At 42.8% G+C, this 22491-nt stretch overlaps 1 protein-coding gene across 1 annotated transcript; it reads left to right on the top strand.

The window, feature by feature from the left end:
* On the top strand, nucleotides 13848–20594 carry PIP (prolactin induced protein). Its single transcript, XM_005673107.3, is given in 4 exon segments — nucleotides 13848–14011; nucleotides 15912–16017; nucleotides 19777–19894; nucleotides 20354–20594. Coding segments are annotated over 4 exon segments (453 nt in total). The 5' UTR covers nucleotides 13848–13907; the 3' UTR covers nucleotides 20479–20594.

Here is a 22491-nt window from a genome sequence, read left to right as displayed (position 1 = left end):
AAAAAGAAAGACAAATACCATATGATATCACTTACATCTGGAACCTAATATACAGCACAAATGAACTTATCTACAGAAAAGAAACAAACTCATGGACTTGGAGAACAGACTTGTGGTTGCCAAGGGGGAAAGGGAGGGAGTGGGATGGATGGGAGTTTGGTGTTAGTAGATGCAAATTATTGTATTGGGAGTGGATAAGCAATGAGATCCTGCTGTATAGCACAGGAAACTATATCTAATCACTTGTGATGGAACATGATGGAGGATAATGTGAGAGAAAGAATGTGTATATATGTATACACATATATATGGGTTATGTATATGGGTTATTTTGCAGTACAGCAGAAATTGACAGAACATTGTGATTCAACTATAATAAAAAATTTTAAGTAAAATAAAATGTTGGGCAATAACTGTTATGGAGAAAAATAAAGCAAGGCAAAGGGATGAAGAGTCTGGAGATGATCATTTAAACAAGGTTACAATGGAAGAGCTTCCTGAAGGTGAACCATTTGAGATGAGTGAGCCAAGCATTCACAAACTTAAGACAGGTTGTCATGCAGTACAAAGGCCCTAAGGCAAGAGTTTGCTTTGGTTTGTTTAAAGAAGAGCAAGAAGGCCAAGGCAAATGAAGCAGAATAAGGAAAAAGGAACAGTGATAGGTGTGGAAATGGGAAAATTTTGTAGTGACCAGATCTCCTAGGGGTGCTAGACCATGACAGGGGAGGAAAATTGAAATTTATTCTGCATATAATTGAAAGCCATCAGTAAGGGTGGTGGTGTTGTTTTGAAGAGATAGAACAAAGTCTGATTTTTTTTCTGTTTTAGAGCCACACATGCAGCACATGGAAGTTCCCAGGCTGGAGGTCAAACTGAAGCTGCTGCTGCCAGCCTACAATACAGCCAGAGTAACCCATGGTCCGAGCCGCCTCTTCAACCTACACCACAGCTCATAGCAACACTGGATCTTAACTCACTGAGTGAGGCCAGGGATTGAACCCGTGTCCTCATGGATACTAGTCGGGTTTGTTACTGCTAGGCCATGATGGGAACTTCTGGTTTATTTTTTTAAAGGATCACACTCTAGCTCCTATCCATAGAATAGAATATATGAGGGCAAATGTGACAGCAAGGAGAACAGTTAAGAAATGTTACAGAATCCAGGGGATAGGTACTTAGGGCTGGGCTGAGGATGCGGCATTACAGATGACATTCCAGGTACTTTCAAGGTAGAGACAATAGGATTTGCTGGAAGATTGGATGTGTAAGAGAAAGAATCCTATCAAAGATAACTTCAAACAGTTCAAAAGCTCAGTTTGTTTGAAACAAAGGTTTCATGTGTGGCACATGCACAACTTGTTTCTAACATCCAAGGTAGTTTGCCTGAAAGTAGTGTCTGTGTGTGGGATGGGGGGAAATCATGCAAAAATGCTTCCCTCATCTCCCTCCCTACATCTCTCAGTCTAGCTTCACATGGTTCCCTCCAAAGTCATTAAAATCATGGAATAATCAGATCAAACTATTTCCTTAACAAGTAATATATGTATTTGAAAACTAAGTACTCTGAATTTTTAAATACCAAAATCCTGCATATCTAGATATTTGGATTCCAGTCTCTAAGATGGGCTGCACTATTGTTGTTGTTTACCCACTCAGTTCTTAGTTACATAAAGATTTGAAAACCAATGCTCTATTAAATTCTAAAGCTCCAACATCATTAAACCTTAACCTAAATTTATAACTAAAAACTCTTTGAAAACCATCATAAGGGGAGAATGGATTGAAGATCCATGCAGGATTATAACATCTTTAGTTTTGTTTTAAACCATGTTATGAATTGTTCATCTTCCTGGCTACATTTTTAGCTTTTGGGTTTCACCCAAATTTCTGCTTCCTAAGAATATGGCCCTCTGCTCTAATCTATGTATTTCAGGTTCTCTGTAGCATTGATGGCACATCAAAATCTCCTATAGATTTATATAAAAATACCAAATTCCTATGTCATTTTACCAAATCATGAATCAAAATCTGTGGGTATGAGGGAGTTCCCTTCGTGGCGCAGTGGTTGACGAATCCGACTAGGAACCATGAGGTTGCAGGTTCGGTCCCTGCCCTTGCTCAGTGGTTTAAGGATCCGGCGTTGCCATGAGCTGTGGTGTAGGTCGCAGACACGGCTCGGATCCCATGTTGCTGTGGCTCTGGCGTAGGCTGGTGGGTACAGCTCCGATTGGACCCCTAGCCTGGGAACCTCCATATGCCACGGGAGCAGCCCAAGAAATAGCAAAAAAAAAAAATCTGTGGGTATGAAATTCAACAATCTGTTTTATATTTAAAGATACAACCAGACCTACTGAACATAGTATTGACTAGCTTCTACTCCAGACTACAGAGTTTACCAAACTTGGGTTTTTCTGGATCTGACATGCAACTCACCTATAAACACATAAAAAATACACCTACATGTAGAACAATTCTCACATAAAAGCAACTGAAAGCTAGCAAAAGATCCCTTATAATCCAAAGCTATAAGAAAGATTCCCACATAATCTAATAGTACAAAAAGAAAATAACGAAAAGATTCAGATGGGACTTAGAAGGGAGATGTGAAAGAAGAAAGTTCCCCTTGCCCTGGAAACTCCCTTCACCAGGTGAGAGGCCTGACAGAACAGGTAGAGAGTTGGGGTGGCCTGGATTTTGCTCAAGGGAAGTGTGTAGGCACTGACTTGCTAACAGAGCATAGAACTGTGCCACATCACCACAGTTTCCGTTCCCAAAAGAGTGTCAGATAGCAAGCACAGTGGCTAAGTGCTGAAACTCAGGGGAAAGGACTCAGTTTAGCTGCACAGAAACAGCCCAAGTGGAGTGGTCTGAGCCACAATTGTGGACATGAGCATGATGGGGCACAGGGCTTCCATAGCAGCCCCATCATCAGTGTGCTCCTGGTGGGCACAGCTCTAGCAGCTGTGGCTTTGTGAATATGTACACTGCTGGGATGGGACTGACACTGGAGTTAATTATCAGTGCTCCCTCAGCCAGGCAGAACTGGGATAGCTCCAGCAGCATCAGACATTGTTGTCATACCAGATGGGAGGCAGTTGTCACAAAATTACATGTCCCCAGCAGACAGCCCTGGGGAGGAATAGGCAGCATTTCCTTTCCCAGCAGGATAACTCCAGTCACCCTTACCTCACATTGCAGCTTAAAACCAAATCTATGGAATTCTATTCCAATGACTAGGAAGTAGTCATGCCCCTGACAGGGCTATGACAGCCAGAGAGCAAAAAGGAGGCCCCACCCAATATCCAGTACAGGCTCTGGACACTGCAACACCAAACACACTAAACACCCACACTCTATCAAGGAGAAAATGGCCAGCACCTCTGAGGAAAGATCTGGCAAGCATCCATATGAAAAACAGCCCCCACACCAAAAATAATTGGACTCTCACAGTCTACACAGGGGTGCTCTCACATAAAAAGAGTCCTTCAAGTCCACAGTAGATAACTATTTCTCCTAAATTCACAAAGTAAGAGAAATTTAGGTAAAATAAAAAACCAGAACTACACCCAGAAGTAAAATAAAAGTAAAATAAAAAACTACACCCAGAAGTAAAATAAAAAGCAGAAGTAAAATAAAAAACTACACCCAGAAGTAAAATAAAACAGCAGAAGTAAAAAAAAAAAAAGCAAAACAAAAAACTACACCCAGAAGTAAAATAAAAAAAAACTACACCCAGAAATAAAATTTAAAAAGCAGAACTACACCCAGAGAAATTTAGGTAAAATAAAAAAGCAGAACCAAGAGAAATTTGCTGAAAGAACAAACAATGAAACAAACTTTTCTAGTTTACCAGACTCTGAGTTCAAAAAGAAGTTAATGAAATGCTAAAGGAATTAAAATATATTATTGATAGAAATGTGGATCACTGTAACAAGGAACTAGAAATTACAAAGAGGGAGCAATCAAAATTAGACAACTAAATTTTTGAGATAAAATGTGAATGAATAGCAGATTAAACAATGCAGAAGAATGAATAAGTTATCTAGAAGATGGAATAATGGAAATTACCAAATCAGAACACCAGAGAAAAATGAAAAAAAAAAGAAAGCTATATGAGATTTATGGAATATAAAGCATGCCAACTTATACATAATAAGAGTTTCAGGAGATGAAAGAGAAAGGGGGATCAAAATGTATGTGAAGAAATTATGGCTGAAAACTTCTCAAACTTTTAGAAGGAAACAGATATCCAGGTATAGGAAGCACAGGGGGTCCCAAACAAGATGAACCCAAACAGCTCCATGTCAAGACATATCTTAATTAAAATAGCAAATTTGGAGTTCCCTTCATGGATCAGCAGTTAATGAAACCAACTAGCATCCACAAGGACATGGGTTTGATCCCTGGCCTCATTCAGTGGGTTAAGGATCTGGTGTTGCAGTGAGCTGTAGTGTAGGTTGCAGACTCAGCTTGGACCCCACGTTGCTGTGGCTGTGGCATAAGCTGGTGGCTACAACTCCAATCGTATCCCTAGCCTGGGAACCTCCATAAGCCTCAGGTGCAGCCCTAAAAGAATAGCAAAAGTTAAAGATAGAGGACTCTAAAGGTAGCAAGAAAAATATAAAGACTCAGTTATAAGGGAACACCCATAAGACTATCAGATGATTTCTCCATAAAAACTTTGAGGCCAGAAGGCAGTGGCATTATATATTCAAATTCCTGAAAGGGAAAAACCTGCAGCCTAGGACAATCTATCCAGCAAGATTATCATTTAAAATAGCAAGAAAAACTAAGAATTTCTCAGACAAGCGAAAACTAAAATGCAGCAACACTAAATCTAATCTAAAATAAATATTAAAAGATCTTCTCTAAATAGAAAAGAAGCAAGAATCTATAGGAAAGAGAAAAACACAACAAGAAATGCAAATATATAAAATAACTGGGAGTTCCCGTTGTGGAGCAGTGGTTAACAAATCTGACTAGGAACCATGAGGTTGCAGGTTTGATCCCTGGCCTTGCTCAGTGGGTTAACGATCCGGCATTGCCATGAGCTGTGGCATAGGTTGCAGATGTGGCTTGGATCCCGTGTTGCTGTGGCTCTGGCGTAGGCCGGTGGCTACAGCTCCGATTAGACCCCTAGCCTGGGAACGTCCATATGCCATGGGAGCAGCCCTAGAAAAGGCAATAGACCAAAAAAAATTTTTTTAATAAAAAAATACAATAAAATAACTGAAGATCACTTAAATAGACAGTACACAGTTTTTAAAAAGCAATCAGGGATTCCATGGTGGCCTAGTGGTTAAGGATTTGACATTGTCACTGTTGTAGCAGCTCAGGCTCAATCCCTGGCCCAAGAAATTCCTCATGACCTGAGTGTGGCCAAAAAAAGAAAAGAAAAAAAAGCAAAAACAAAAATAACCTTGCAAACATACTCCAGGACCAGATGGACAGCTTCACTAGGAAATTCTACTACATATATAAAGAATGTATACCTATCTTCCTCAAACTATTCCAAAAGATGAACTAGAACAGAACACACCTGAAGTCATTCTATGAAGTCACTATCACCCTGATACCAAAACCAGACAAAGACATTACAAAAATAAATAAATAATAAAAGAAATTGATAGGCCAATAGCTTTCATTTTTTATTTTTTAAATTTGTTTTAATTGTTATTTCCCCAATACAAATTTTTTTTTTACCTTACAGCATGATGACCCAGTTACACATACAGGTATACATTTTTTTTTCTCACATTATCATGCCCTATCATAACTGACCAGACATAGTTCCCAGTGCTACACAGGAGGATCTCATTGCTAATCCATTCCAAAGACAAGCATCTGCATCTATTAACCCTAAGCTCCCAATCCATCCCCACTCTCTCCCCCTTCCCCTTGGCAACCACAACTCTGTTCTCCAAGTCCATGATTTTCTTTTCTGTGAAAAGTTTCCTTTGTGCTATATATTAGATTCCACATATAAGAGATATCATATGGTATTTGTCTCTTTCTGACTTACTTCACTCAGTATGAGAGTCTCTAGTTCCATCCATGTTGCTGCAAATGGCATTCTTTTGGTCTTTTTATGGCTGAGTAGTATTCCATTGTGTATATATACTGCATCTTCCTAATCCAATCATCTATCAATGGACATTTGGGTTGATTCCATGTCTTGGCAATTGTGAATAGTGCTGCAATAAACATGTGGGTGCATGTGTCTTTTTTTAAGGAAAGTTTGTCTGGATATATGCCCAAGAGTGGGATTGGTGGGTCACATGGTAGTTCTATGTATAGATTTCTAAGGTATCTCCATACTGATCTCCATACATATTTAAGTCTTTCAGCCATTTTGAGTTTATTTTTGTGCATGGTGTGAGGGTGTGTTCTAGTTTGATTTGCATGCAGCTGTCCAGGTTTCCCAGCAAGACTTGCTGAAAAGACTGTCTTTTTTCCATTTTATGTTCTTGCCTCCTTTGTCAAAGATTAATTGACCATAGGCGTCTGGATTTTATTCTGGGTTCTCAATTCTGTTCCATTGGTCTGTATGTCTGTTTTGGCACCAGTACCACACTGTCGTGATTACTATGGCTTTGTAATATTGCCTAAAGTCTGGGAGTGTTATGCCTCCTGCTTGGTTTTTGTCCCTCAGAATTGCTTTGGCAATTTGAGGTCTTTTGTGGTTCCATATAAGTTTTTGGATTATTTGTTCTAGTTCTGTGAAAAACAGGCCAATATCATTTAAATTAAAATTGGAGAAGAGACTTGTGGTTGCCTGAAGGGAGGGGGAGGGAGTGGGAGGGATCAGGAGCTTGGGCTTATCAGACACAACTTAGAATAGATTTACAAGGAGATCCTGCTGAATAGCATTGAGAACTATGTCTAGATACTCATGTTGCAACAGAAGAAAGGGTGGGGGGAAAACTGTAATTGTAATGTATATATGTAAGGATAACCTGACCCCCTTGCTGTACAGTGGGAAAATAAAAAAATAAAAAAATAAATTTAGTTGATTTACGATGTTGTGTTAGTCGTGGATATACACAAAAGTGATTCAGTTATACATATTCATTTTCAGATTCTTTTCCATAAAAGATTATGAAAAATATTGAATATACTTCCTTGTGCTATACATTGGGTCCTTATTTTTTCAATTATTTTACATATAGTAGTGTGGATCTATTAATCCCAAACTCCTAATTTTCCCTTCTCCCCTTTCATAACTATAGATTTTTTTTCTGTCTGTCAGTCTATTTGTTTTGAAAATTCAATTTTGTGTCATTTTTCAGATTCCATATATGTAATATCATATGTTTGCCTTTGTCTGACTTACTTCATTAAGTAAGATAATCTCTAGGTCCATCTGTGTTACTGAAAATGGCATTATTTCATTCTTTTTATCATTGAGTAATATTATATATACATGTGTACTATATATTTATATACACCCACATATATATCCACATATGTCTTTGATACATATGTGTGTGTATATGTATATTTTTATATATAAATGAAAACAAATTTATATATATAAAGGAAGACAAATATCATATCCCTTGTATATGTAATCTTGAAAAATGATATAAATGAACTTATTTACAAAGCAGAAATAGACTCATGACATAAAAAACAAACATGGAGTTCCCACTGTAGCACAACAGGATCAGTGGCATTTTGGCAGCACTGGGGGTAGGTTTGATACCTAGCACAGCATAGTGGGTTAAGGATACAGCATTGCTGCAGCTGCAGTTTGGATCTGATCCCTAGCCGGGGAAATCCATATGACGAAGGGCAGACAAAAGAGGAAAAAAAAAAACAAAAAACCTTGTTACCAGAGGGGAAAAGGTGGAGGAAGGGATAAATTAGGCATTTGGGATTAACAGATACTACTATATGTAAAATAGATAAACATCAAGGACCTATTGTACAGCATGGTAACTATATTCGATATTATGTAATAAACTATAACGGGAAACAATCTGAAATACATATATATATACACAGATATTGTACAGATATATTCATATATATTGTGTACATATGTGAATATATAAATGTGTGTATATATATATATGAATCTGTACCCCTTAAACTAACACACCTGTATACTCTTGAAATTAACACAATATTATCAATATACCTAAATAAACAAAAAGAAAAAATAAAGAAAAAGATGAGAGTTTTTACTAACAGACTGACCCTCCTGCCCTCTCTCACCTCTGATAGGTTTTAAGGCATCTAGCATTATTGTTGGTAATACACACACACACACACACACACATGCGTGCATGCTATCTCAGACTGGTTTTGATTTACACTGCAATGCTTCAAAACTGAATTTGGATGTAACCCTCTCTGGTACTTCATTATCTCCTCGGTATGAGTTAAATGCCCTTTGTGCATGTTCTGTTTCACTTATGCTCTTATTCATTAAGAGGCAATATAAAGAGACATTCTTACCAGTTCTGGGTTTGCTACTATCTGCTTTTGAATGTCACCTTTTTTATTTGTTGGCTGTATGACTTGAACAAGTTATTGAACCTCTGTCACATTTCCTTTCCTCAAGTGAAATGTTGTTACATTAAGGGAAAGTAAATGTCCTTATGGACTTAGACTCTGGTATCATACAATTTAATTTTGAACCCCAACTAACTGCAAACTTTATCAAGTTACTTTATCTCTCCAGACCTTACAGTCCTCATCCATAAAATGGGATAATGCCTAAATTATACGAATATTAATGGAATGGGTGAATTAATATGTTAGGCCATTAGAATAGAGTCTGACTTACAGTAAGAGCTCAGTATGTGTTTATTCTTACTATTGCTTTTGGTATTTGAAAAAGCTATGCACAGTCATTCTAGGGTCTGCAATTCTCATGAGAAAAGGAGACAAAAAGAATGGAGCTCTCCTTCTGAGGTCTTTCACAGTGGGAGGGTCACACGTCAAAAGTATTTGGTGTATTAAAAGGGGATGAAAATGGGGAAGAATCACATAGGTGACAGAGACAAGGGAAGATGTCTAGCTGCAAATACGAGAAATGTTGGGGTCAGGGAAGAAAGGTGTTTGTGGAATATAATGTATAAAAATCTTCCATCTCCCCTAAAAAAACAATTACTATAAAGATCTATGATATTATTCAAAACTTTTCCACCAAATTTGTATTTTACTGTTTTCAGGTGTATTTATTTGTTTGCATGCTTTTAAAAATACATATGGACAGACAGAAACAGGTCCCAAGGTAGCCAGCTCCATTGAGGTTAACCCTAAAAAACACTTAATAGTCCTCAATAAACAGAAACTATTATTGCAATGCCAATCACAGTCCATTGCATTTGCTATTGTGATTTTGCCCCCACTACTCTCCGTCATATTCATCTTTGCGCACTCGTAACCCAAACCCTCTCTGTAATCATAGCTGCTGAACCAATATTTGTAGAGTGGATTATCTCTAAGCACTGGGAGGATCATGGATGGAGAGATGAATGCATAGAAGAAAGAATGAATGCTGAGATTGTTCCCATCAACTTAATGGGGAAACACCCTAAAATGGTCAGTGACAGAGGCAAAACAGATGCTTAGAGTAGGCCTTGCCTCTCTCCACTGTAGGCCTCTCCATTAGTATTTGGGAGGACACACCGGGGTCTTACACTCACTAAGAGGCAGTGGAACCATTAAAAACTCAGGTTCTAGAACCAGATAGCCTGTGTTCAAATTCTACCTCCATCCAAAGATATATTCACAGTCAGAGTTCCCATTGTCATTTAGTGGAAATGAACCCATGGAACTAGCTATGGAAATGAACTCATAGAAAGAACCATGGAACTAGCATATCCATGAGGACGCAGATTCAATCCCTGGCTCCACTCAGTGGGTTAAGGATCTGGCATTGCCGTGAACTGTGGTATAGTTCGCAGACACAGCTTGGATCCCATGTGGCTGTGGCTGTGGTAGGCCAGCCACTGCAGTTCCAATTCAACCCCCAGCCTGTGAACTTTCATATGCCACACCTGTGCCCCCCCCCAAAAAAGGATGTATTCACAATAAAGTTAATAATGTGAAGACTTAGGCCCCTCACTTAGTGTCTCCTCCAGGATTCTGTAGCTTTATTTCTTATTTGTAAGTTTGTCATCTATTTCTGACAGTGGTTCTCAAAACCATAAAATAAAACTTTCAGATTCCCCCAAACCTGGATCCGAAGTTGGCTCCACCATGGGATTTCCCACTGTGACCTGCTGTGGTCTCTGTAAGGATGTCAGTTTCATCCCTGGCCTCATTCAGCGGGTTAAGGATCTGGCATTGCCACCAGCTGCCATGTAGGTCACAGATGCAGCTCAGGTCCGGTGTTGCTATGGCTGCGGCGTAGGCCCCAGTTGCAGCTCCAGATTGACCCCTGGTCTGGGACATGACAATGTGGTTTCATTTCTTCCCTTCAGGAGCCACACCTGCTAGACTGGTTTTCCGATCAATAACATGGAGAAGAAGAGGGTATTATCCTTGAAGTTTTAACATAAATAACATTTTGAAAACATTCATACATATCACCTACAGCACTGCAGCAGCTACTTTAGGTTCTGAAATATGCATCTTTTGAGATATATTCAGTCCCATGAATGCTGACACCTCTGTGTCAGCTATGGAACAGACATGGGACACATGGATTTTTGCCTGATGTATTTGCCTGGTTCCTGATTTTAAGCTAAATCCAGTGAAAATGCACAAGAAAGCGCACTGCTGCAAGGCGTGCCTGAAACTGTTCATCTTCATCCAGATCTTCGATGCGGTTGGGTAGCAGGTGGGGAAACTATGTTGTGGTGATTAATTGGCCCAATGACTGTCAAACTCCACCACTTTCTCGAATAAGTATCCTTTGCTGGAGTTCTCATCATGGAGCAGCGGAAACAAATCCAACCAGGAACCATGAGGTTGCGGGTTCAATCCCTGGCCTCGCTCAGTGGGTTAAGGATCCAGCATTGCCATGAGCTGTGGTGTAGGTCGCAGATGAGGCTCGGATCCCGCATTGCTGTGGCTGTGGTGTAGGCCAGCAGCTGTAGCTCCAATTAGATCCCTAGCCTGGGAACCTCCATATGCCCCAGGTGCAGCCCTAAAAACCAAATAAAAAATAAAAAAAAATAAAAAAAGGATCCAATGCTGCTTAAATCAGATTTAACCAATGTCTACAAACATTCACATCAGTATAACATACCCAGGAGTCCTAGACTCAAACATACATGATGGAGTGAAAGACGTATTACTGTCATTCAGCAGTTCCTGTCGTGGGTCAGTGGTTAACAAACCCGAGTGTATCCATGAGAATGAGAGTTGGATCCCTGGCCTTGCTCAGCGGGTTAAGGATCCAGCGTTGCCGTGAGCTGTGGTTTAGGTCGCAGACGTGGCTCAGATCCCACATTCCTATGGCTGTAGTGTAGGCCGGCAGCTACAACTGTGGTTTGACTCCTCGCCTGGGAACCTCCATATGCCATGGGTGTGGCCCTAAAGACAAAAACAAACAAACAAATTATAGTCATTCATACTGGCTCTTAAGTCATCCTCACCATGTTCCACTATTTCATGGTCACCCTTTTCCGTGATATCCTTTACCAATATGTGACCATTGCTTTAAAAAATAATAATTTTTAAACTAAAATGGGGTAAATATCATTATGTAGTGCCTTCCAAAGTTATGCTCAATAGACCACAATCCATCTAATATGCCAGGACTTCACCACATAATAAAGTAATACTGAAACACCATAAAGCCCAGCAACATGGCACTGAGAGTTCGGCATACATACCTAAGTGGTATATTTTCCTCCACTCCTTAGCAGTCCTTTCCACCTGAAATGCCTGCTATATCATGGGTTTAGAAACTAATTTCACCCCAAGGTTTCAAATATACTTTTAACCAATATGAAATACAAACCTTTCAACATTTACTGTCCATTTTCAAACACCAGCTATATTAGAACCAATAGGGTGGGGGGGGGTTGTTTTTGTTTTGTTTTTTTAAGGATTTGACTCATGTAATTGTAGAGACTGACCAATTCGAAATCTGCAGCGCAGGCCAGCACACCAAAGACTCAAGGAAGAGTTGATGCTGTTGATCAAGGCTGAAGGCATTCTGGAGGCAGAATTTCCTCTTCCTTGGGGGGCCTTAGTCCTTTCTCTTAAGGCTTTCATCTGATTGGATGAGATCCGCCCACATTAGGGAGGGTAATCAGCTCTATTCAATGCCTATTGATTTAAAAATACCCCCACATCTAGACTTGTATTTAACCAAAACCAGGTACCATGATCCAGTCAAGCTGACATACAAAGTAAACCATCAAACTAGCCATGCCCTGCCTAGTACATAGGACTTGTCATCTGCACTACAGGTTCTGAATATTTCAGTTTCCTGCGGGCCTATGGGAGGACATAGAGTCAAAAAAGTCTCTCAACTCACTGTCATCTGCCCCTTTTGGAGCACTGCCTTGCTGAGAAAATGCCAAAGGTATGTCCTCAACGATGGGGCTAGGCCTTCAAAGGGAGTTACACCTCAGCCAAGAGGTCTTTCTGGATTTTCCCACATGGACACTTTCACGATTCTTCTGCCATAACTTCTCAACTGAAATCAGCTAGCATGTCCATCTGATGAAAATCATTCATGTAAGTAAGAGAAGGAGCAGGAGTAAAGAAAATTACAATGCTGGAGAATGTTTACTTAGGAGGGCCACCATGACCAGGGTGAGATGGAATGAAAGCATTGTTCTTGAGTACATGGAACAGAAAAAAAAGAAGAAAACTTGTGATCATAATAAGGGCTGAGATTATAAGCAAGGAATGACAGGACTAATGTCAAGTTCACAGGAATAAGCAGGCAGAGCAATTTATAAAGATACATCAGAAACAGAGGCATACATCTAGACTTTAATTCTGAATTCTAGCTACAGAAATTCACATAGGTAATTCCCACAACCCTGATTTTTACATTCACACCAGAAAGAATCTTCCATCTGTCATGTAAAGGATAGGAAAAAATTCCACAATGTCATACATCATAGATTAAGGGATAGATTTAATTGAGGAAATTAAAATATCACAATGCCAGGGTCAGCCGGAGTCAGTCTCCCTCTCATTCCAGGGCCAGGAAAATCTCCTGAACACTGTATGGGGTCTCTTCTCACAGAGAGAATCTTTCCCATTGTGGGGAGGGATCTTGTGCTGGAAGCTAAGTGTAAGAAAGGGGCCACGTCAATAGTGAAATAAGTAGATTCTTCAGTGCCAACATGTATGACTTGGGGATGCCAGCTATGGGCAGGAATTGTCTAGAGTTAAAATACTGCCTACACTGAGGACTCCAGGGTAACGGGAGATCTTGGGCATCTGTTGGACATTATTATTATCCTGAAGTTAAGAAGGACTCAAGAATCACAAACATCTCCATGTCACCCAGTGCTCTGGCCTCACTTTTCCATCGCCCAGAGCAGCCATGACTGGTGGATCACCCTAGCTGTCCAAGAAATTATTTGAACATGTCTCTTGAACTTCCTATAAAGGGATCAAGCAACTATGTCCTAGGGCTGTGATCTGAAGTCCACTACCATAGCAGGGTTCTCTGGCTCCAGAGATGAGGAGAGCAGGGATTTGAAGATAAGGCTACATAGAGTAGGATGGCCAAAAACTCTGATACTGAGAAAATGAGGAAGGATAATAGAACTCCTCTCCCAGACTCTAACACTCTAGCTGAAGGTTGACTTTTTCCATAGAAAAACAAATAAGGAAAAGATCATGAGCTGGAAGGGTGGTGGCCTGATGGATCAACTTGGCAGCTCTCCTGCTTCCTGGATGTGCATATAAAGAGTGTGCTGAGCTCCTGGGAGCAGCCATTTCTCTCGGGGACGCCACTGTCTGTCTCCTCCAGAATGCATTCACTCTACCTCCTGCTCAGGGCCAGCCCCGCTGCCCTGCTCCTGATTCTCTGCCTGCAGCTTGGGACCAACAAAGCTCAGGAAGAAGTGGAAGACACGTGAGCCAAGCCTTTCTCCTCTTCCCACAAAACCCTTTGGGGGCGGGCTCCACTCCTAGCCTAGACATTTACATGTCCCTTCCTGAAAAACGGTGGTCAGCATCCCAGAACTCTAGTCCCCGGAGTTCTCTTGAACCCCATGCCAAGTCCTATTAATCAATTTCCCTCGCATTTCCACTGGATGCTTCTAGGTTGCCCATGGAAGTAAGGCCCCTGTGTACATAAGGCTGCAAGTAACAACCAGTCTTTCTCTAAAGCTCTGATGCACATCCTGTCCATAGTTAACACCTTTGTTAGGCTTCTGCTCGGGAAACTTCACCTTTTCAAGGCTTCCCTCCTAGAAGACGTTAGCAGGTGCATGAGTTCCAACAATACTTTGGGGAGCTTTGGCAGAACTGAGGGAAGGATTAGAGGCCATGGTTACTGATCCTTGGGCCCATGGCCTGAGGCTTCACTCACCCAGAAGCTTAGACATTCTTCCCGAGAAGCCCAAAGGTGAAGACAAGGACCACTCGCCCCACAAACACTGAGACCTGGGAGCACAGGTTTAGAAGCCATTGTGAGTACATGTTCGCCAGAAGCAGGAAAACTGGGGCAGGCAAGATGAAGTAGTAAATGAGCCAGGGTCTGAGGAGCAGGACCACCAGGGAAATCTAGGGAGTTTTCTCAATAGGAAGGGGGTTTGGAATGCTGGGTTTCTGGGTTATGGTCCTGGGGGTATCCTCTGCAGTAGACATACCCTCTGTATCAGATGTTCTGTCCTGAAAGAAACCACTCAGGGTTGGACACGGTGGTATCACTGAGGCAACTGTCTCAAAAAGCACCGAGTGGGGACAGATGCAGATAAATGTGCCACTCAGCTGCAAGTTTTTGAAATAACCTGTGCTCATTTGGGTGACCTGCCGCCCCCATCGGCCACGGATTTCCTTGGTTTTAGCCGTGACGGTCCCTCAGCCCAAAAAGCTCCTCACACTGGGGCAAACTGGGACAATCAGTCGCTCTAGCTAAGCTGGTCGCCCTATCGATCCTAAATTCATTGACACAGGGGATGCATTTTGAAGACACTTAAGTCTTCACACCCCTGTTCTGTGCACTGAGCACTGAAGCAACTGGCATGAGACATGGAATCTCTTGGAAATCTGAGGCATTTTACCACAGGAAAAGCGAAAAAACTGAATTTTCTCCTGTTAGACCCAAAAGAGTTTAGCCAGGTGTTTCTGAGGAAAATAATAGCTCTCCTGGTCCTCAACCCAAAGAGGAATACTGACTACTCCGTCTCCACTTCCTGTCCAGAGTGTGATGTGTGGCCTGAATGTAAGGAGGTTTAAAGTTCCCAAACATGGCCATGTGTCCTCATCCATACAGAGCTAAACAAACACAAGTTCCTAGGCTCCACTAGGAACCAGAAAAGGAGCATCTTCAAGAATGATCTTACAGACTCCTCTGGTGCATTGAGATGTTTATGATTTGTTGTGACTCTGCCGATATGAAATTTCCTACTACTGATGACTTGAGCCCTCCTGCTCAGTGGACAATCAGCAGGACCCGTAAGGGTTTACTAGGAAATGACATATGGTACTGTACTTTTATTCTTTGCTGAATTTATATATATATTAAATCATATACATTAATTATATAATTATATAAATTCCTACCGATGGAAGGAAAGATGCTCAGTTTTAAAATAAAGAATCCAAGTTGATTTATTAAGCAAAATGAATCTGTCCCAAACAACCCCATATCAAAAGTTCTCAGGAGATGATGATGCTCAGCAATTGGTCCAGCTCCCCCATCTCCTTCCCCTGCGCATTCTCTCTTCTCTGTGCCCTGCTCGTGGCAACCCCTCTCACTTATGGACTGATCTCTGACCTCTGCTCTGCTTCTCTATCCCCAAAACCAGTTGAAAGCCGATAATGCTGAACTTGCAAGTACCACTAACAGCAACAGCAGGTGAAGAGGTCACGGTGACACTCGATGTTGCAACACAACTGAGAGAATGTGTGGTGGTAAGTAGACCCAACTTGAGAAAATGAATTATGAATACAGTTAGATTAAGCTCTCATTGTGCTATTGCTTATAGGATGAATCATATAACGAATCCTAATCCTCATGCTTACAATTCTTATAGATGCTACTTGAGCCTCAAAAGAATCATGGGAGGTGTTCCCTGGTGGCTCAGTGGGTTAAGGATCCTGCATTGTCACTGCCATGGCTCAGGTCACTGCCGAGCCAAGGGTTGGATCCCTGGCCTGGGAACTTCCACATGCCACGGGTGTAGCCTACAGAAAAAAAACAAACAAACAAACAAAAAAAAAAACGAATCATGAGAGCTCAGGGCAGATGCCTATTTTAATTTTACAGCTAAAGGAGCCCTAATCCAGAGAAGTATAGAAAGGAGGAGACAGAAGGAAGGGGTAGTGAGAAAACACAGCCAAGACAGAGAAGAGGGAAACATGTAAGACCTGGACGAGGATCAGTAAGAGTTCCTCCAAAGCCCTGGGAAGGATTAGGTGCGATGACGAGTGAAAAGGGGATTCTCAGAAGGAAGAAGGACAACCCCATGCAGTAGGCTGAGCAGGTCGGGGAGACAAGACCCGTGCGGACGAAGCGCAGGGCCTGACTCCTCTTCCAGAAGCCTGAGCAGTCCGCTTTCTTCTGGCTCTTCCTCTGCTCGTTCCCCTGTCGTCAGAGGCTGAGGGTGACGCTTGCTCCAGCCTCCCCTCTCTGAGAAGGAAACCACGTTCTCCTGCCCCCTCTCTCCCACTGCAGCAGTTGTGGCGGGCGGGGCTAGGAGGAAGAATCCTAGACGAAACCCTGCATAAGGGAGACTCCCTCTCGTCTGACTGCTCTGGGCCACCCGGAGAAGGACTTGGGCAGGTTGAACCCATAGAAACTCTTCCGCCTCACCCACAGTCCCCGTGGGTGTCGTCCCAGACCATGGTTGGCCACCTCTGTTCCAGGGCCAAGACCCACGCGCCTACCCCACCACGTTCTCAGGAAGCGCACATATCTTGCTACGGGGCATGAGTTTCCCAAATCTAACTAGATTTAAGTCCCATGACTAAAAAGAAAACAAAATTAGGAGCCTAAGGATTGCTGTTCATTAACCTACATTCTAGAGACGCCCCACACTTATAAGAGAAGGCCTTCTCATCACTGAACAAAGAATAAACTGCTGCTTTGTACATTTTTCTGTATACAGTCTGAGAACATGAACCGCGTGTGTTAATTTGGGCTGGGAGGGAGGCGGAATCATTTTTTAATGTTGTGTTTTTACCACAGGCATAGCTGGAAAAAGGAATGAGAATGTGGGCGTCAAAGTTCTGTGATAACGGTAGCTTCTGGTGGTGATAGATAACAAAGTCCCTTGCCATCCCTGAGACAGTGACAAGGGTAAAAAAATGTGTTTAATCAACAAAGTGATATGTGGTATAATTTTGCACTGCTGTGACTAATAAGACTGTTTTAAGAACAAGGCTTGTATAATAAAGTGATCATTTTAAAACCTACCCAGGTACAAGAACAAGGAACTACACAGAATAAATGATATTGCAAATTAGAAAGAACTGATGGGAAATTTTTAAGTTCTGATTAACCAATTTTTATTTGTAGCTTCCAATGAAAAATAAATTTAGCTATAAAAATCATCTTCATATTTTTAACACTTTAGGAAAATATAATTTTTTATATGTGTGATGCTTCTAGCACCTAATCTTCATTTTCTATCACTTATAATGTTTATGCAAGTGACATATTAGAATCACAAATATAAAATTAGAATAGATGATACCTGCAAGTGTGTATTTGAATATGAAGGTCATAAAATTACTGAAGATCGAAGAAAACCTCAAGGTCAAACAAAGTGCTTAAACATTTGTGGTCTCGACCATTTTGCTGTCTCTTGAAGTCTACAGAACCCTTATCAGAAAACTGGTTTTCTTTTTATTTATTTATTTATTTGTTTGTATTTTTGTCTTTTCTAGGGCTGCATCCGTGGCATGTGGAGGTTCCCAGGCTAGGGGCTAGGGGTTAGGGGTCTAATTGGAGCTGTAGCTGCCGGCCTACACCACAGCTCACGGCAACGCCAGATCCTTAACCCACTGAGTGAGGCCAGGGATCGAACCCACAACCTCATGGTTCCTAGTCGGATTTCGTTAACCACTAAGCCATGATGGAAACTCCAGAAAATTGCTTTTAAATATGTAAATAAAATGCATTGGGTACATAGGAAAATCACCATTATCAAAGAACAGTGATAAAATTAGTTTTAAAAACTGGTGATATATTTATACACACGTACATGTTTCTTTATGGACATATTAGCTAAAAAAATCAATACATTTAAAATACAAACAAATTTTATTTTATAAAGATTAGCTATGTGATGGCTACTGTTGTTTAGCTTGAATAAGAGCCTTCAATTCTGCACTGGTCTTTGACAATGAATCACATCCTTTGTGCTGGACGTCGGTGGATTCTGATTTTTTTTCTGTTTTGCTTATTCAAGTATTGAAAATTCTGATTCATGACAATACATTGTTGTAAAAGTAATTAAAATGTAAACAAGGCAATGTTGAACTTCTCTGTAGAAACCCCAGGATCTCCAAAGTAGTCTGAGCAAAATTCTAGTGAATTTGAATTCAGTCTTTGGGGCTGATGGGCTATGCAGTGCAGAACTGCCAATTAGCTGAGCAAGCTTCAGGAGATGGGCCTCAGTATTTCAAGAGCTCTATATCTGTAATGTGACACAAACACGTTTCTCTTCATAAGATCACACACGCTGCTATTGCCACCGTGGGCCACTGATGACCTCCGTCACAGAAGGAATGCTCCATTTCAGTGAGAGCTTAGTCAAAAGTATAAAGATATCATTTCTTCCATCTGAGTTCACAGACTCACTGGACTCTATCCACAGACCCCTCTGGGCTTATGGACCCCAGAGTAAAACTCCTATGCTGAACACACTAGACGAAAGCTTCCCGATTCCCCTGAATCACCTCTGTGCTATACTGTACATTGTAAAGTACTGTCAGGTTGAAGAAGGAAAAAGGAAATCTATCTTCAAGCTCTCACTAGTTTATCTAAGAGCTAGATTTAGGGGGTAATTGTTTTCCTTTCACCCCTGAGGAAAGCAGGAGTGAGAGATGGCACCTTGATTCCCAAAGGTCACTAATGACCAAGAGTCACAGAGCTGGAGAGGAGCATTGCTGGGGCTTGGTGAGAGTCTGGCAGTATGGCCTGGCACTGTCTTCCACGCTAGGCTGTGACCAAGGCCATCTCCTGCCAGCCCTGGCCGGGCACCAAGGCAAGCCTGCTCCCTAGATGAACGGCCGCCCTAGAACGGGTTCTCCTGGCCTCATGAATTCGCTTACCTCCTTCCTCCCACACTGCTTCCTCTTTAGGCCCACTCGGCTAAAGCAGGAATTGGAGAACATGAGGACAGAAAATCTTCTGACCTGGACTTGTTTTTTCCTTTGCTCTCCCCCCCCTCCCCCGCATGCACCCACAGCACGTAGAAGTTCCCGGGCCAGGGATCAGATCTGCATCACAGCAGCAACCCAAGCTACTGCAGTGACAACACCAGAACCTTAACCTGATCTAGACTAAAGCCCCTCAAATAATAATACGAAAGTGGCCTCCTTGTGCCCCCTGCTGCTTTTCACCCACTAAGGAGATCCCCCTCCTGTCCCTTCTCTTTTAACCCTTTCTGAGACGACTTTCTCTCTTTTTTCCATCCCCAGACTAAATCTATCCTCTCTCCCCAGATTGCATCTTACCTCACGAGCGACATTTTGATTGATGGTGGTTTTAACTATAAATATACCAGCTGCCTCTGTGACGACTACCCGAGAAAGTTCTTCTGGGACTTCCAGACCAACAACAGTAAGTATAGGAGTCATCCAAGTAGAGAAACACCCACCAGGGAGAGGAACTCGCAGGAGTTCCCACTGTGGCTCAGCGGTAATGAACCCAGCTAGTATCCATGAAGATGCAGGTTCAGTCCCTGGCCTCGCTCACTTGGTCAGGGATCCGGCATTGCCGTGAGCTGTGGTGCAGGTCGCAGACGCTGCTCGGATCCCATGTTGCTGTGACTGTGGTGTAGACCAGCAGCTGCAGCTTCGATTCGACCCCTAGCCTGAGAACTTCCATATGCCGTGTGTGCCGCCCTAAAAAGACAAAAAGAGAGAGAGAGAGAAGTATGTCTCCAGATCTAGGTCAGAGCCTCAGGGAGGAGCGGCAGAAGGGCACAGAGGAAAGAAGAGGTGGAGTGTATGTAGGGACCCAGCCCAGGTTCGAAAGGGAAGGAACGCTAACACGGGTGCCATCCTCTGTCTCTTTCAGAAAGCATGGTAATAACAGCCACGGTTGATATTATCCGTCAACTAGGTATCTGCCCTCAGGATCAGGCGGTGATACCCATTGCAGCAAACCGTTTTTTCTCCTCAAGGAGGCTAACCGTAGTCTGATCTTAAGGGAAGCTTTTGTCTCTGCACCGCCCTCCCCCGCCACCAGGCGGCTGCCTCCCAGGAGAGCGGGCTGGGGGATCTGCCGGGGTCTGTAGAATAAACGTCTTACAAGCATCTCTGTGTTATGTTGTCTTATCCCCGAGGCGCCTTAGACGATCCAGAAATGTTAGAGCTGTGTTCTCTCCAAGAAGCTTTCCTGAGGAGAGGGTATGGGTTCTCCTTGTCCATGAAGAGGGTGAGACAAAGACTCAGAGGAGGGAGGGGCCGTTCTCGCCGAAAGGGAAAGCGGGGGCCCTAAGACCCACAGCAAATGAGGGGCAGGACCTGCACGGGCACCCAGGTCTCCCCACTCCTTGGCCCCGCGCCGTCCCACTGCCCGTCTAGGAACCACTGCAGGTCCCAGGAGAGGGGAGTCACCCTGCGTGCGTACAGCGGAGTTGGGGCAGAGTCATTCTACGCAGTTGCTTCCTTTCAACGGGTGAAAAATGATGAACTATATGATGTTTCTGGATAAACATAAACGGGAGGCGTGACAGGCTAAGAAGCAGAGGGGACCCCAATGGGCACCGCCAAAGAGGACCCAGGAGGGCTTCCCCAGAGAAGGGGGGGCATGAGCCAGGGCCAGGGGCACAAAGTGGGCAGGGGGCATTTTGGTGGATGGAATAGCAGGTACCAAGAGCCCCGAGCATGAAACAGCAGTAGGTTCAGGGCAGGTAAGCCCTTTGGTATTGAGCTGGATTAAGGACAAGGCAGGAAAGCTAGAAAGGAGGTGGACAAAGAGATGTAACTGGGCAAGAAGGCGAGACCATAGCCTCTAAACCCCTGGAGTTCCTGACGTGGCTCTGCGAAAATGAACCCAACTAGTATCCATGAGGATGCCGATTCCATACCCAGACTCACTCAGTGGGTCAAGGATCCAGCCTTGCTGTGAGCCGTGCTGTCTGTTGCAGACACAGCTCAGATCTGATGTTGCTGTGGCTGTGATGTAAGCCAGCAGCTCTAACTCCTATTCGGCCCCTAGCCTGGGAACTTCCACATGCCATGGGTGTGGCCCTAAAGAGAAAACAAACAAACAAACAAACAAACCGCTGATGCTAAATGGGTATCAGAATCCAGGGCAGGAAAACACAATCATTGGGAAAGATCACTTGATCTATTAATTACAATAGTAGTGGTGGTTGTATGCTTAACATGTGCTCAAAATGTGTTAAATATTTTTACTTACATGTTTTATCACATGCCCTATCACAAATAATCCCAAGCTATCTATCTACATATTTATCTATCTATGCATGTGTAACTGTGCATACACACACACACACATCCATCCATCTCTGTGTGTGTGTGTGTGTTTGTCTAGCTACCATAACATGTGGCTTTGAAAGCCAGTGGGGCTTATGCCTGGGAAAGCCAGAGAGCTGTGGGAAGCCAGAAATGCAGCCACAACTCACTCTCTCCAAGTCCCAGGGCAGAAGCAGAAATTTGAAAAGTTCCTGGATCATACCTGAAGGAAATGCCTTGACTACATGTAAGGCAGGGGACAGAACAGCAAGGATCTGTTGGAACTTTCTCTGGGTATGCAAAAAGTAGCAGGCACCCCTCTGAGTGCTGTTTTTGCTTTGATTTTGCAATGCACCCTGTACCTAGCTGGCCCAGCACTGACAGACACCGCTTCTGACCCTTGCCCTTTAACCTTCTAGCACTGCTTGCCCCACCCTGATCCAACACAGCCACTGTTCCTCCAAAGCAGCCCCCCGCAATCCTGCCAGTCCCAACAGATATCCTCAGCCATCAGCAGAGCCGCTCCAAAGCCACCCCCACCCCACCAAATGTGGCAGCCACTCTGGACCTGCACTGGAGCCCCTCCAAAGTAGCCTACTACCCAAGTTCTAGCGGGTACCCTCAGCCAGCACTGGAGCCCCTCTAAAGCAACCCCCACTCACCATATCCAGTAACCACCCTTAGTTGGTACCATAGCCCCTCCAAAGTGGCCCCTGCCCTTCCAGCACAGGT

This window comes from Sus scrofa, chromosome 18 (assembly GCF_000003025.6).
Source record: "Sus scrofa isolate TJ Tabasco breed Duroc chromosome 18, Sscrofa11.1, whole genome shotgun sequence".
Lineage (NCBI taxonomy): Eukaryota > Metazoa > Chordata > Mammalia > Artiodactyla > Suidae > Sus > Sus scrofa.
Note: the sequence above shows the minus strand (reverse complement) of the source record. Positions and strands in the feature narration are given on the sequence as shown.